At 40.0% G+C, this 17,449-nt stretch overlaps 1 protein-coding gene across 6 annotated transcripts in view; it reads left to right on the forward strand.

Moving 5' to 3' along the window:
- Nucleotides 1-17,449, forward strand: part of BBS9 (Bardet-Biedl syndrome 9) — a 390,136-nt gene that overhangs the window by 231,448 nt on the left and 141,239 nt on the right. For all 6 annotated transcript variants that reach the window (XM_056520430.1, XM_056520428.1, XM_056520429.1 and 3 more), the window contains 4 exons: nucleotides 7,430-7,570; nucleotides 8,017-8,112; nucleotides 9,636-9,808; nucleotides 15,352-15,504. In XM_056520430.1, coding sequence (XP_056376405.1) covers nucleotides 7,430-7,570; nucleotides 8,017-8,112; nucleotides 9,636-9,808; nucleotides 15,352-15,504 — 563 coding nt within the window. The remainder of the gene's footprint in view (nucleotides 1-7,429; nucleotides 7,571-8,016; nucleotides 8,113-9,635; nucleotides 9,809-15,351; nucleotides 15,505-17,449) is intronic.

Genomic DNA, 17,449 nt, shown 5'->3' on the forward strand with positions numbered 1-17,449 from the left:
TAAGTATCTCAACGAGATGCTTGATGTCAATGGGACCGGGTAACAAACAAATGCCCACCAAAATTAATATTAGGGGCGAATATGTAATTCATTGCTGAAGCACAGAGTGACAAAATAGGACATTTTTGTGCAAGCTTCAATTTTGCACAAATTTTATTTTAAGATTGTGCAATACGGTTGGGGAATTTAAAAACTGTCAGCTGCCATATCCCTGTCGGACCAGTGCCACACTCCATTCATTTGATTGAGCTGGACTGAGTCAGATAGTGACACCAGTCAGCTCATTTTTGAACCATATCCGGTTTTGTTGCCGGACTGAAAACAGTGGTCTGCTATAGGATTGGGGCTTTATATAGCAGATTGCTCCCCAGCAATCACTGGCCGAGACGGGACATCGCTGCGACCAGCAGTTGCTGTGCTAAAGAACAACGTTTTGACCACAGGGAACCCAGAAGAGTAGTGCAACAGAAACTGTAGTGAGACAATGGTGGCACCAGGGGAGCGACAAGAGGTGAATAGATGTTTATTTTTATGACCTGACAGAATGGTACATTTGCTAAAAATGCTCCCCCATCTCAGGGTACTCCTTTAAGGCTTTAGAAGCACCATTCATAGGCTTTTAAAGTCATGTGGGCAAGTGAGTGTAATTTGTAGATAAAGGAAATTTGACACTAGTTTCACCCACACTAACCAGCGGTACTGGCTGGTAGTGTGGGTGACACTGATTGAAATTATGTTATGTCTGGATCTGTCACAGAGCTCCAGAGATATCTTTATTTTACTGAATATGTAAATAAGTGGTCTGGGGCTGTGGCGGGCAATGACATCAGCGCTCTTCAGCGCTTGGCCTGGCTTATTAATATTCACTTAATTTCCCGATCTGTCGTAGTGCCTACTGCACAAAGCGAAACAACTCCTCCCCACATGCCAGGCTAGCTGGGTATGGTGGAAGTTGTAGGCATTGTCAGGCGTTGCTGTGTTAAATGGTATGAGGCAATAAGGTGTAATTTTACTCAGATATCAAGAAATAATGAATCATATGGATACTGTTCTGTTTAAGAATGTTATGCCATCCCCTGCAGTCATTGTTTTCTTAGTAAAAACTTAATTGTTGCTATAGTAAATAGCAACATGTAGTGTTACATACTATACTGATAAAACATGAAAATTAAAGGGGTATTCCTGGCAAAAACATCTTATCCACTATCAAAAGAATAGAAGATAAGATGTCTGATTGCGGGGGGCCCGCCGCTGGGACCCCCTGCGATCTCCCTGCAGCAGTTAGCTGCGTCTGAAGTTTCGGAAACCGCCGGGCTTCAGAGACGTGGATGTCACGCCACGCCCCCTCCATTCATTTCTAGGGGAGGGGGCGTAACGGCCGCAACGCGCCCACCCATAGACATGAATGGAGGGGGCGTGGCGTGACATCACGTCGCCGTCTTGGAAGCCCGGCGGTTTCTGAAACTTCAGACGCAGCTACGCATAGAATGCGGGCTGCTGCAGGGAGATCGCGGGGGGGGGGGGTTTCCCAGCGGCGGGCCCCCCGCAATCAGACATCTTATCCCCTAGCCCGGAATACCCCTTTAACCCCTAAAGGACCAGGCCAATTTTCACTGTAGGACCAGAGCGTTTTTTGCACATCTGACCACTTTCACTTTAAGCATTAATAACTCTGGGATGCTTTTACCTTTCATTCTGATTCTGAGATTGTTTTTTCGTGACATATTCTACTTTGTTAGTGGCAACATTTTGTTGATACTTGCATCGTTTCTTGGTGAAAAATTCAAAAATTTTATGAAAAATTTGAAAATTTTGCATTTTTCTAACTTTGAAGCTCTCTGCTTGTAAGGAAAATAGACATTCCAAATAAATAATATTTTGATTCACAAATACAATATGTCTACTTTATGTTTGCATCATAAAGTTGACATGTTTTTACTTTTGGAAGACATCAGAGGGCTTCAAAGTTCAGCAGCAATTTTCCAATTTTTCACATTTTCAAAATCGACCAGTTCAGGTTTGAAGTAGATTTGAAGGGCTTTTTTTTTAATTAGAAATACCCCACAAATGACCCCATTATTAAAACTGCACCCCTCAAAGTATTCAAAATGACATTCAGTAAGTGTGTTAACCCTTTAAGTGTTTCACAGGAATAGCAGCAAAAGGAAGGAGAAAATTCAAAATCTTCATTTTTACACTCGCATGCTCTTGTAGACCCAGTTTTTGAATTTTTACAAGGGGTAAAAGGAGAAAAATCCCCTTAAAATTTGTAACCCAATTTCTCTTGAGTAAGGAAATATCTTATATGTGTATGTCAAGTGTTCGGCGGGCGCAGTAGAGGGCTCAGAAGGGAAGGAGCGACAATGGGATTTTGGAGAGTGAGTTTTTCTGAAATGGTTTTTAGGGGGCATGTCACATTTAGGAAGCCCCTATGGTGCCAGAACAGCAGAACCCCCCCCCACATGGCATACCATTTTGGCACGTAACAAGGGGTCCAGTGTACCTTCACACCCCACAGGTGTTTGACAACTTTTCGTTAAAATCTGATGTGTAGTTGAAAGGAAAAAAAATTTCACAAATTTACAGTTTTTTTCCCAAATTTACCATTTTTATAAAGGGTAATGGGAGAGAACGCCCCCCAAAATTTGTTACCCCATCTCTTCTGAATATGGAAATACCCCATGTTAGGACGTAAAATGCTCTGCGAGCGAACTACAATGCTCAGAAGAGAAAGAGTCACATTTGGCTTTTGGAAAGCAAATTTTGCTAAAATGGTTTTAGGGGCATGTCGCATTTAGGTAGCCCCTATGGTGCCACAACAGCAAAAAAAAAACATGGCATACTATTTTGGAAATTACACCCTTCAAGGCTAACTGTACCCCTTGTTACATTCCTTAACACCTCACAGGTATTTCACGACTTTTTGTTAAAGTTGGATGTGTAAATGGAAAAAAAAAATTTTTCACTAAAATGTTTTTTCCCCAAATTTTACATTTTTACTAGGGATAATAGGAGAAAATTACCTCCAAAATTTGTAACCCCATTTGGAAATACCCCATATGTGGACGTCAACTGCTCTGCTGGCGCATTACAATGCTCAGAAGAGAAGGAGCGCCATTGGGCTTTTGAAGAGAAAATTTGTCCGGAATTGAAGGCCATGTGTGTTTACAAAGCCCCCATAGTGCAAGAACAATGGACCCCCACATGTGACCCCATTTTGGAAACTACACCCCTCATGTAATGTAATGTAATAAAGGGTGCAGTGAGCATTTACACCCCACTGGCGTTTGACAGATCTTTGGAACAGTGGGCTGTACAAATGAAAAATTACATTTTTCATTTTCACGGACCACTGTACCTTAAATCTATCAGACACCTGTGGGACGTAAATGCTCACTGCACCCCTTATTACATTACATGAGGGGTGTAGTTTCCACCCCTATGCAAATCACCAATTTAGGCCTCAAATGTACATAGTGCGCTCTCACTCCTGAGCATTGTTGTGCGCCCACCGAGCATTTTATGCCCACATATGCAGTATTTTTACACTAACAGGCTGGTGTAAACCCCAACTTTTCCTTTTCATAAGGGGTAAAAGAGGAAAGAGCCCCCCAAAATTTGTAGTGCAATTTCTCCCGAGTACGGAAATACCTCATATGTGGCCCTAAACTGTTTCCTTAAAATACGACAGGGCTCTGAAGTGAAAGAGCGCCATGTGCATTTGAGGACTAAATTAGGGATAGCATAGGGGTATTCTACGCCTGTGATTCCCAAACAGCTCCAGCTGTTCCTAAACTCCCAGCATGCCTGGACAGTGAGTGGCTGTCCGGAAATGCTGGGAGTTGTTGTTTTGCAACAGCTGGAGGCTCTGTTTTGGAAACACTGCCGTACAATACGTTTTTCATTGTTATTGGGGGGACAGTGTAAGGGGGTGTATATGTAGTGTTTTACCCTTTATTATGTGTTTGTGTAGGGTTTTTACCACAGCTCAAACTTGAAGCAAGAAACTTACTGTAAACCTGCCCATGTGAATGTACCCTTTACATTCACATGGGGGGGCAAACCTCCAGCTTTTTCAAAACTACAACTCCCAGCATGTACTGACAGACCGTTCATGCTGGGAGTTGTACATTTGCAACAGTTGGAGGCACACTGGTTGGAAATCCTTCAGTTAGGTTCTGTTACCTAACTCAGTATTTTCCAACCAGTGTGCCTCCAGCTGTTGCAAAATTACAACTCCCAGCATGTACTGATTGCCGAAGGGCATGCTGGGAGATGTAGTTATGCAACAGCTGGAGGTATGCAACTACAACTCCCAGCGCCCGGCGTGTGGGGGTGACCAAAATTCCCACAGGCGTACAGGTACGCCCTTGGTCCTTTAGTACCAGGGAGCAAAGGCATACCTGTATGACCTTGGTCCTTAAGTGGGTACGTATAGATCTACACAGTTGACAGATATAAAAAGTATTTAGCATTTGTGGAATGAGCTTCACAGTAACAAGATGCAAAAATTACCTACAAGCCAAAGGCACTTCTGGGAAGTCACATTGCATAGATCGGCATTACAGTACTACATAGTTATATCCTGTGCTGCACAGTATTAAAGGCATATGTTCTTGTGATATAATATGTGGAAAACTTGGCTATTAAGCCTGTTTACAGTGGTGTCTTTAATAAATATTAAGTTGAAGTGCCTATGGAAATTGATTAGATGCCATAAATTAAATGTCATACATAGCAAAAAAAGGTATCATTTTATAAGTTTCACAAGAATAGTTCCAGGAAAAGCACGCAGCTATATTTGGACACTATAACATTTCTGTTTACACCACACAAAGTAAAGATACGTATTTCAGCCAGTGCCTAATCTAATTTCCATTTACCAAGCAGTCGAGGAAATTTGGAAATCGTGAAAGGGTAGAAATATTCATGTATAGTTTAAAACTGAGCTCTGGTAGCTCTTTACTGTTCACATTTTATATTATATATCTTTTAAATATGCATCTAAAAGTCCAATATGAGGGCTTATTTTTTTTTTTGCGTGACCAATGACACCTTTCATTTTACCATAAAATGTATGACAAACCCAAAGAAATATTATTTGTGGGGAAAAATTTAATATAAACTCGTAATTTAGCAAAATGTTAGGGGAGCTTTGTTTTTAGGCAGAGCACTTTATGGTAAAACTGACATGTAATCTTTCTTTTGTGTGTCAATGCCATTAAAACGATCCCATATTTAAAAAAAATAAGATACTTCACAAAATTAGAATTCAGATTTTTGCACCATGTTAGGTAGTTTTTATCGGTACTATTTTTGTTTTTGATAACTTTTTTTATTTTATTACTTTTTATAATTTCTAGTGTATGATATGACCCTATCTTTTTCATAGGGGATAAGAAGTCCAGGGGCAGAGTACCCCTTTTAACCCCTTAAGGACACAACCTATTTTGGACTTAAGGACACAGCCAATTTTGCATTTGAGCTGTACTCTCTATGGTAAAAATGACATGTTTTCTTTATTCGGTGGGTCAATACAATTAAAATAATACCCATGTTTACATGCTTTTCTATTATTGTACTACTTTTTAAAAAAATCTCAAACTTTTTTTTACAAAATAAGTATGTTTAAAATTGCCCTTCTCCTTTTTAATAATTTTTGTATTTTTTAAAATACATTTTGTCCTCTTTTTCCGTTTACGCCATTCAATGCATAGGATCATTAACATATTTTGACATTTTTATGCACGCGCCAATACCAACCATATTTATATTTTTTTTTTTTTATGCTTTTTTGGGTAAATTGGAGAAAAGGGGCAATTTCAGTTTGAATTTGGGGAGGGGCTTATTCACATTTTCTTTTAACTTCTTTTTTACATTTATTTAACATATTTTATGTCCCCACCGGGTACTGTTTATAGCAATCGTTGGATTGCTAATACTGTCCAGTGCTATGCGTAGGCTTAGCCCTGATCAGTATTATTATCTACTTCTCTGATCTGCTAGAAGGTAGACCAGAGAAGTGCAGCGGAGGCAGGTAGGGCCATCAGCACAATTGCTGATTTTCGCCATTACTGGTGTGTCCCTGGCTGCAGCCGGGACCTGCCGTGCATTAAGCAAGCACAGCTTCTGTGCTCACTTCAGGTACAGAAAGTAAATCCTGGTGCATTAAGTCCCAACGCATGAGAAAGTACATTAGGGGTTATTTTTTTTATTTTTATTGTTTACTTTGCAATTTTTAAGTCTCTATAGACCTGCTTTTTTTTAAATATATATATATATATATATATATATATATATATATATACTATAAAGTAGGCTATTAATAATACACTGAGACCTAATAATACTACATGGTTACCTATATAGTACTACTGGGGGAACCTAACCACTATAGGGTCCATCAAGTTCAACCTATCAAGTCATTAGATTGCTTTCACTGGTCAATGCAATGTTATTGCATAGCATTGCACAGTGAAATCAAAGCTCTGCTAGCACAGTCTGGCATATGCAGACTGTATTAGAGGAGCAATGATCAGGTTCACAAAGGTAAGGAGGAGACCTCCAGCTGCCAACTTAACTAATCAGACCCCTGCAATCGTGCTACGAGGTCTAATGAGAGCCCAAAATCCACCAGCATCTCTTACTTTTACCTCTTAGATGCTGTGATCAGCATTAATGAAGACATCTAAAGTGTGAATGGTAACCAGTTGAGATGTGAATATTCCTTTAACCCTTTATAATTTTAATTTATGTGTTTGCTTCTCACGAGTTTATTATAGTAATGTGTTTTTTTCATTTCACTTGCAATGATCATGTCCTGTTTTTGATAATGAATATTGAGATGCTGTCTTAAATTGGGGCACATGTTAAAGGAATTTTAACATGAAATACATTTATCACCATCCACAGGATAGTTAATAAATGTATGGTTTCTTGGTGTGGGGGCAACACCACTTGGAATTTCTTATCCCTTGTATATCCCTTCACATCCCTTGTATCCATTATATTGTTGGTGAAAAGGAGTTTGAAATGTACTGTGGATGAGTATAAATGCTATTGCCCCAGTTAAAGTCCATGGGACTGAGGCAAACAGTTGATAGCTTGGGCCATCCCTTTAAAGCTTTGTAGAGCCAAAAAATGTATTATTGCCCGATCTTGGTTTACCAAGCTGGTTTTCCGCTTCTGACTTTAATAGCCCTGTCATATCAGTAGAATTATCTTTTTTGTCAGATCATTGGTAACACACATGTCCAGTGGTTGTGCCTTTTATTGCAACTAAGCTTTTTATTATAGCTGAGCTGCAGAACCCCACACACATTTACAGGTAGGGCACTCTTTTTATAAGAAACCACCATTTTTACTTTTGGATTTCATATTCTTTTCACATTCTAACGTGCTTGCTTACCTTTTAATTCTTATTATTCAGGTGTTCCTCGAGTTGCACAGTGTACATTCCGGCTTCCTTTACGACTTGTTTGTTTACCTATACAACCATCAAAAGCAGCAAACCACAAATTGACAATAGACACTAACAAACCTCCTGTTAATCTGGTTAACCTGTTCCCAGGTAAGAATTACGTATCCTAGGTAGTCAGACTCCTTTTCTCTACAATATTATTTGGGATTGTCTAGCTGTGTAATTTAAAATAAAACAATAAAACCTTAGAATGTCCTAAAATAATAAAGTAAGTAGTACTCACCTTAACAATCCACCACTGTTTCTGTTCCAACGCTTCCTATTCCCTTCCGGCCTGGACACTACTGCCCCATATTGAATGGGACTGCAGCCAAACACTGCTTTGTCACCGCTACGGTCAGTGATTGGCTACAGTGAGTACATGTCTGTGTTAAGAGGTCCAGGAGGTAATCTCTGATGGGAAAACCAGGAGGCATAAAATGGTAGTAACAGCAGGAGATTAATATGGTGAATGCTACTTCTGTTGTCATTTTACAATATTCTGAGCCAGCTGGCTGGACAACTCTTTTAAAATATTCTTTTATTAATTTTTTTAGACTTTGTAGAACGTGGTGATGATGACCAAGTCAGTGTCTTAGGATTCCAATTACTTGCTGGACAAAAAGTTGCACTCCTTGCGTCCAAGACTTCACGTGAGTTTTATTTATTTTTCCTTTTTTGGCAGACTTGACATATATGTATATATTTCTAGAAATTATAAATATTTAATGCCACAATTGACATTTCATTAAGCCTCTGCTCACACTAGCATCATGGATGTTATTGTATAAGCCATGTCAACATATGATATGAGGTGCAGAATAGGTATGACATGTATCTTTTCTTGTTTTCCAGTAGTTCAGAACACAGTTAACAGTGTTGAAATGAACTCGACAAAAGTAATAAGATCATTGTTAGCAAGAACTTATGTTCATGTCATTTTAATTCATCATATGGGCAGTGGACATGTTTGTCTTCTGTAAAATGTGGATTATTGGTAGAATGCTACCTGAGACCTGCAAATAAAATACAAAGCATCTAGTATTCCTCATTGAAAATGAACTTTTTAAGTTATCTCAAAGAGGTGCCTCTGTATTTACATAATGCGTTAAGAGGAGGAAAACAGCTCATTTAGGTGCAAGCTTCTGCTGCTAGTCTACTATTTATGATAAGTGATATGATAAAATATAAGTAATTTTAATGTACTTTCAGCAGTATTGTACTTGTATCATACTATCTTGAAAAAAGAAAAGTTCAGTGAAAGTGTATTGTTAAGGTTTCTCTTATAAATGGGATCTTATTTACTAAGCATCATCTGTTTTATAAATAATCCCAATGAATACCGTCTAGCCCACTTAAAATTAGGCTGCATTCACACCTCTTTTACGTTACGGGTGCCGGATCCGGCTGGGGGAGGGGCAAACTGGGCTCTCCCATACCCCAGCTGGACCAGCGCTGAAAACCATTTACTTTAATGAGCCGACCGGAGTCAAACGGTGACTCCAGTCGGCTCATCTTTGACCCGTATCCGGTTTTGTGACCGGACCTAAAATGGTAGTATACTACGGTTTTAGTTCCGATCAAGAAACCGCATACGGGTCAAAAATGAGCCGACCGGAGTCACCGTTTGACTCCGGTCGGCTCATTAAAGTAAATGGATTTCAGTGCTGGTCTGGCTGGGGTACAGGAGAGCCCTGTTTGCCCCTCCCCCTGCCGGATCCGGCACCCACAACGTAAAAACGAGGTGTGAATGCAGCCTAGTGCAAAATGTCTTTTATGTAATACTAGCTTTTCCTATAATCTAAATTAAAACGTTAGCACTTGTACTATATGATGTAGGTGATAATTCATTGTTTTGGCAGCATAAATTAATTCACTGTTACTTTGGGTTAGTGTAGATTGGACATGGACCATAGCATACATATGTGTTAGGAATATTAGCAGTACTTTTATAGGCTAAAGACGTTTGGCATTCTTTAGAGTTGTTGTAAAGGAGCACACAACATCTCAGCCAATGCATCTTTTGTGATAAAAGTTATCAGTAGCTGGTTCATACCCTTCTGTAGTATATGAAATATGTTTTTCTGGTTGACTCTTATTTGTTATAACCCAGACTTATAGTGTAAGCTTGTGTTTGTTCCAAACCAACATAGTTCATTCTGCCCTTGTGCTTTAGAGAGATACAGAATCCAGAGTGAAAAGTTTGAGGATCTTTGGCTTATTACAAAAGAGCTCATCGTGCGCTTTGAAGAGTATTTCCTAAAGCAAGGCATTAAAGATTTTACATGTTCCTTTGCTGGACCAATTCCACTACAAGAATACTTTGAGCTTATCGACCAACACTTTGAGGTATGCTATTTTCATTATTAAGTCATATTCTGAAATCAATGTAAATAAGCCAGAAATGTAAACATTTGAGATTGTAACTTGTAAGGTTTTGCTAACAGTAGTTGTCCTCATCTATGACATGAAGCATTAATTGATCTTTAAAATCAATTTAATTAAAGTGGCAGTCATATAAGGGTTTTCCCATCTAGACAATTCTTCTAGAAGCACATCTGCTAATTGAAATGCAAACTTGGTCACATAGAGTCTTATTGAGTTGTAGCTGCCTTTTGCTGTGACTAGAGATGAGCGAACTTACAGTAAATTCGATTTGTCACGAACTTCTCGGCTCGGCAGTTGATGACCTTTCCTGCATAAATTAGTTCAGCCTTCAGGTGCTCCGGTGGGCTGGAAAAGGTGGATACAGTCCTAGGAGACTCTTTCCTAGGACTGTATCCACCTTTTCCAGCCCACCGGAGCACCTGAAGGCTGAACTAATTAACGCCGGGTAAGTCATCAACTGCCGAGCCGAGAAGTTAGTGATGAATCGAATTTACTGTAAGTTCGCTCATCTCTAGCTGTGACTAATACAGTTCGATCCTAAAGGTAGGAAATTTTCTATCTTACCCTTATATGCTCTTAGAGAGAAAAGTTGTTTCCAGGTGGGCCTTTCCCTAATCTGTTTTAGCGTATACTATACTTTCTCTAGCCATATTGTTTTTGGATAGGGTAATTGTGCAGAATCTTTTTTTTTAAATAAATAAGATTACATCAGATCTTTTTCTATGGAGGCCTCATCAGAAAGATCTGCACCCCACCAACACTGATATATGGTACTATTCATGAAACTTAGCTGTTACATCAATGGTAGACTTGACACAGCTGAACAAAATGCTGAAAGCTGCATAATGAAAGGATTTTGCATAAACAAACATTTGGAGCTTGCCGTTATAACATACATATATAGCAGTGTAGCTGTCATTGACCTTTTGTAAGTTATTATCATTAAAGTTTACCTATGATTACCAAAACACATTTTATATAATGTAGATAACATTATATGTATATAAGTAATATACATTGGTTAAAAATGTGTATATTTTTATCCCTGCAGATATTTCCTGTGTGTCTCTGTGAAGAGACCAAATACAGGAAGTGTGGGTGGACAAGCAGGGCTCTGTGCAATGAGGACAAGCAGGGAAGAGTGGGAGGTGCAGGGACTTATAGAGTAGTGTCAGGTGTTGCACATAATTATGGGCATACTGGCCCTTTAAATTTCAGAGCTTTCAGAGACAGAGGAAAAGGCAGCGGAGGACTGAGGTAAGTGATGACCTTTGATTCCCTGTGTGTATCCCAGCCCCGCCAGCAGCAGGGGAGAGCAGGGCCAATGTGCTCATGGCCAGTGCAAGTGGCCGGAGCGCAATGTGTAACAGTACCCCCCCCTTTGGTCTCCCCCTCCTTTTGCGGTTCAGAAATTTACTGAGAAGGTCACAGTCCTGGATATTTTCTTCTGGCTCCCAAGATCTCTTCTCCAGACCGAATCCTTCCCAATCCACAAGAAAAAAGCGTTTTCCTCTGATAAACTTGGAGTCCAAAATCTGTTTAACAACATACACATCAGAGGTACCAGAGATGGGAGTAGGTGAGATGTCTATTTTAGAAAAGCGGTTGTGGATGACAGGTTTCAAGAGGGCGACATGGAAGGAATTCAGGATCCAGAGAGAGAACGGCAGATGGAAAGAGTAGGCCACAGGATTTAAATGTTTCTTGATTTTATAGGGACCAAGATAGCGAGGGCTCAGTTCATAACTGGGTACTTTGAAGCGGATATATTTGGCTGACAACCAGACTTTGTCACCAGGAGAGAACCTGGGAGGAAAAAGTATTTTTCTTATCCGCTTGAGACTTCATACGAGATGTAGCATGCAAAAGAGAGGAACATGTCTTCTGCCAGATGGTGGAAAAGCTCCGCACTTGCTCATCAACTGCAGGAACTCCGGAAGAAGAGGATTAGGGAAAAGGAGGACGAGGATGAAGTCCATAAACCACGAAGAAAGGCAAAGTTCCAGTGGATTCCGAATCCTTATGATTGTATGAGAGCTCTGCCCAGGGAAGTAAATGGGCCCAGACGTCTTGACGAGCAGGAATGAAATGCCGAAGATAGTCTCCTAAAACCTGATTCACCCTCTCAACCTGTCCATTGGATTGAGGGTGGTAGGCTGAAGAAAAATCCAGCTTGACTTGGAGACATGAGCAGAGGACCCACCAGAATTTAGAGACAAACTGGACTCCATGGTCGGATACAATATTCAAAGGCAAACCATGTAAACGGAAGATGTGGCAAAGGAACAGTTTAGCAAGCTGCGGTGCAGATGGAAGTCTAGGCAGCTGCACAAAATGAGCCATTTTAGAAAATTTGTCCACTACCACCCAGACAACATTATTGCCTGTGGAAGACGGAAGGTCAGTAATGAAGTCCATAGCAATATCGGTCCAGGGAAGCTTTGGAACAGGCAAAGGCTGTAGAATACCTGCAGGTTTAGAACAAGGGGAACAAAAATGGACAAAAGCAACAACATCCTGTTTTAAACTAGGCCACCAATATTGTCTGGAATTGAGCTGTAGGGACTTAAGAGTTCTAGAATGACCGGCCAGAAGAGAGGAAGACCCCATTTCAAGACTCGGAGTCTTAAAACGGGGAGGCAGGTGCTGAAGATTTGCTGGCGCTGCAGAGATGAGACGCTCAGGAGGAATAATATGCTGAGGAGGAGATTCTCGGTCATGCACATCGGAAGACCTGGAAAGAGTGTCAGCTCGTAAATTCTTCTCTGCAGGACGGAAGTGAATGTAGAAGTCAAATCTGGAGACGAACAAAGACCATCAGGACGGCCGTGGGTTGAGTCAATGGGCTGTCTGAAGATAGAGCAAGTATCTAGAGCAACTAGGATGTACAGAACCCTCCAAGAGATGACGCCATTCTTCCAAGGCCAGCTTTATAGTCAAGAGTTCACGGTCTCCTATAGTATAGTTTTTCTCTGCAGGAGAGAAAGTTTTAGAGAAAAAAACACAGGTTACAATTCTTCCCTTAGATGATCTGATGATCTCTGTGTTAGGACAGCACCTGCTCCAAATGAAGAAGCATCCACCTCCAAAAGAAAAGGCTTGCTAGAGTCAGGTCTAGACAGGATCGGAGCCGAAGCGAAGGCGGAAATTACCTGTTTAAAAACATCTTCAGCCTCTCGAGTACAAACCTTGGGATTAGAAGTCTTCTTGGTGAGAGAGACTATGGGAGCCACCAAGGTGAAGTAATGAGGAATAAATTCCTGATAGTAATTGGTAAAACCAAGAAAGCCACCTAGATCGCTACCCCTGATAGGACTTGACCACACAGGTAGCTGGGCAAGGCGAAGTACAGTAGGATGAGGCAGAGACGAAGTGGTACTTAGCAGAAGGTCAAGGCAGGCGGCAAAGGTACATAGTCAATAACGTAGCGGAAGGGTCAGAACATGGACAAGGTAAACAGACAAGGGTACACCTAAGCTCAGGCAAATGGCACTGAAGATACGGCAGGGAAGAGTGGGAGGTGCAGGGACTTATAGAGTAGTGTCAGGTGTTGCACATAATTATGGGCGTACTGGACCTTTAAATTTCAGAGAGCCGGCGCGCATGCGCCCTATGAGAAGGGGACACGTGCGCCGGAGCTAAGAGGCAGAGAAAGAGGCAGCGGAGGACCGCGGTAAGTGACGGGCTGGGATTCGCATGCGGGTGTGTCCTGCAATGCAAAACCCAGCCCTGCCGGCAGCAGGGGAGAGCAGGCAAAGTCAGCGCAAGTGGCGGGAATGCAATGTGTAACAATATACATACTGCATAATGGTATTATCTACATTATATCAAAAGTTTTTCCAAACGACAGGTACACTTAACCATTGTACCACATACATTATTTATATGTGATAAATGTACTTATGTATACTCTTAGTACAAGATTATGTGCTTCCACACTAGGTAAATTCTAGCCAGAAAAAACATTCATAGATACATGTCAGCTTACCACGTTGGTGGAGTCTATAATCTTGGTTCACTACAGATTTCCAGAATGAAGGGGATTAATGTTTTATAGAACACCCAAATCCATGCACTTTATAGTTCTTGGCTACTGGAATTACCCAATACAGTATTATAGGCATTGAACCATTCACTTGAATGATCCTTTGTGTAGAATTTTGTATCACATTTCTGAGCACTGTCAGTATTAGGAATCTACCTGTTGGATTTTTTAGCATGTATATTTTGGATGAGATTCTCTTATAAATCATAACAGACAAAATGAATAAAACAGAAAGAATAGCAGCAAATAAATAGTCGATGGTTCACGTCTGTTTAGGGTGATCAAGCAACAGTAACCAATAAATGCAATCTGTATTAAAATTTTGTCTTTTTAACATGTATTTTGTCTTTTGCTTTGGTATTTAAGATTTAATTTAATTTAATTTACCAACTAAATAAAAGCTTTAGAAACCTGATTTAATGTTAACCTTAGATATGGTAAGTGCGAGAATCACTCTATTATGTCTATTCAGCAGCTTCCTGTTAATTTTTTTCTACGTCCAACAGACTGAATGAACTCCCACCATGATATTGGCAAATTGTTTGCCTCTATTTATACCAGACTCAGAATCCTAAGAAGCAATGGCTGGTGGAAAATACATTTTAAACATATTAGAGTGATGCTTGCACTGTTTGAGGCTTGTGAAAATGGTTATCGGCTATCCACAAAACATAAATCTTTGTTTTATCCCAGACCAGAGGAATGTCATGTATTTGGAAAATACGTGCCAGAAAGTAGTAAATATTTTAAAGGAAATTGAGTTGAAATTCTTTGCTCATTAGAAATAGTGTTCTGGTGTTCATTGGAAAATCATTTCTAGGTTACTTGCCAGTTAATGTAAAAGGGCAGGATTATATTATTTACTAATAGGATTATCTTTACATATGTATAAAAATTACTTGTGTTGTCCATTTTTTTCCCACACCTGGTTTCCAGGTGTCTATTTCTATATGGCTTTTTTCTTGTTATCACAATGTTAGATAGTTAAAAATCAAGAAGATTACGTAATACGTGTGCCTTTATGGTATGAATTTACTAGTTCTGATTACCTTCATCTTATGTACAATCCTACAACATGTACATCCATAACTGTACGTGATATGAGCAGTCCCATTTACACATTTTTTTGTTCACATTACCATTCTGTACGTTAGTTTTTTTTTAAACCAGCTGCTAAACTACAATTTCCAGCATGCCTGGACAGCTGTTGGCTGGGCATGCTGAAAGTTTTAGTTTTGCGACAGCTTAAGGTGCAATGGTTAGAAAATACTGCTTTACATACTAAACAATATGGATCATAATCCATAGTGTCATATAAAAGTAAACAACATTTCTAATAAATAGCATAAAATCTCCACCAAATTTCTCCTTGGAGTGCCAATAGATCAGATTGACAGTTGTTCTATAATATTTAAATAGTGATTATTTTTTAAAGGTTTTATTATTATTTTCGTTCCAGTTGCGAATGAATACAGATAAATATGAAAAACTATTATCGGAACGGGCTTTACAATTTCGTGCAATTCAAAAACTGTTGTTGACAAGGTTCAAAGATAAGACGCCTGCTCCACTTCAAAATCTTGACACTTTACTGGATGGAACCTACAGGCAGGTAGGTTGGATTGCTTTCAGTGTATTATATGTAGTTTCAGTATGGGAACTGTGGTATAGGTACCAGATCTGCATGATTGTCAAATACAAGAGGTTTACCAGCAATTGGAAAGTATGTAGAATGATTATAATTTAGGATTACATGGACCTTTCCCAATACAAACAGTGGTGTAACGCTTTTCAAGATAGGATGTGATCTGAATGAAGGTGCAGTCTGTGTTAGAAAATGTAAATTTACAAGGTCATAAATATAGTACTTTTTGAGGGTTTGTTCTTAAAGGGAACCAAGCATCAGATTTTACCATATATCACTCTCTGCGTGTTTGACAGCCCGCGACACTGCTCTGCTCCCTAAGCAGACAGGGCATAACAGTGATGTGGGCTGTCAATCACACAGAGGGTGTGAATACAGTGCAGCTTACAGCACTAGGTGAGTATAGATCCCTACCCAGTGGACTACTTATGGGGGTGGTGGGGAATACTTAAAACTTCCTATCCTCACCAACCCTAGGAGCAGGAATGTCCCCTGGGGATGTTGAGAATGAAGATATTAATATATATACTGTTATGCCCTGTGTGCTTAGGGAGCAGAGCAGTGTTGCGGGCTGTCAAACACGCAGAGAATGATATATGGTAAAATATGATGCTTGGTTCCCTTTAAGAACAAACACTCAAAAAGTACTATATTTATGACCTTGTAAATTTACATTTTCTAACACAGACTGCACCTTCATTCAGATCCCATCCTATCTTGAATAGCGTTACACCACTGGATTTTTTATGCGAGTGGATCCTCTGACCCAGGCTCCCACACAGCTTGCACCTTATCTCTACTTGTTTTGCTCTTTGGTTGTGCTGCTCTCCTGGAATACTATATATATATATATATATATATATATATATATATATATATATATACATACACACACAGTGGGCAAAAAAGTATTTAGTCAGCCACCAATTGTGCAAGGTTTCCCACTTAAAAATATGAGAGAGGCCTGTAATTTTCATCATAGATATACCTCAACTTTGAGAGACATAATGAGAAAAAAAAATTATAAAATCACATTGTCTGATTTTTAAAGAATTTATTTGCAAATTATGGTGGAAAATAAGTATTTGGTCAATAACAAAAGTTCATCTCAATACTTTGTTATATACCCTTTGTTGGCAATGACACGGGTCAAATGTTTTCTGTAAGTCTTCTCAAGGTTTTCACACACTGTTGCTGGTATTTTGGCCCATTCCTCCATTCAGATCTCCTCTAGAGCAGTGATGTTTTGGGGCTGTCGCTGGGCAACACAGACTTTCAGCTCCCTCCCAAACATTTTCTATGGGGTTTAGATCTGGAGACTGGCTAGGCCACTCCAGGACCTTAAAATTCTTCTTACAAAGCCACTCCTTCGTTGCCCGGGCAGTGTGTTTGGGATCACTGTCATGCTGAAAGGGCCAGCCACGTTTCATCTTCAATGCCCTTGCTGATGGAAGGAGGTTTTCACTCAAAATCTCACGATACATGGCCCCATTCATTCTTTCCTTTACACGGATCAGTCATCCTGGTCCCTTAGCAGAAAAACAGCCCCAAAGCATGATGTTTCCACCCCCATGCTTCACAGTAGGTATGGTGTTCTTTGGATGCAACTCAGCATTCTTCCTCCTCCACACACGACGAGTTGAGTTTTTACCAAAAAGTTCTACTTTGGTTTCATCTGACCATATCACATTCTTCCAATCCTCTTCTGGATGATCCAAATGCTCACTAGCAAACTTCAGACGGCCCGGACATGTACTGGCTTAAGCAGGGGGACACGTCTGGCACTGCATGATTTGAGTCGCTGGCGGCATAGTGTGTTACTGATGGTAGTTTTTGTTACTTTGGTCCCAGTTCTCTGTAGGTCATTCACTAGGTCCCCCGTGTGGTTCTGGGATTTTTTTCTCACCGTTCT

This window comes from Hyla sarda, chromosome 5 (assembly GCF_029499605.1).
Source record: "Hyla sarda isolate aHylSar1 chromosome 5, aHylSar1.hap1, whole genome shotgun sequence".
NCBI classification, from domain to species: Eukaryota; Metazoa; Chordata; class Amphibia; order Anura; family Hylidae; genus Hyla; species Hyla sarda.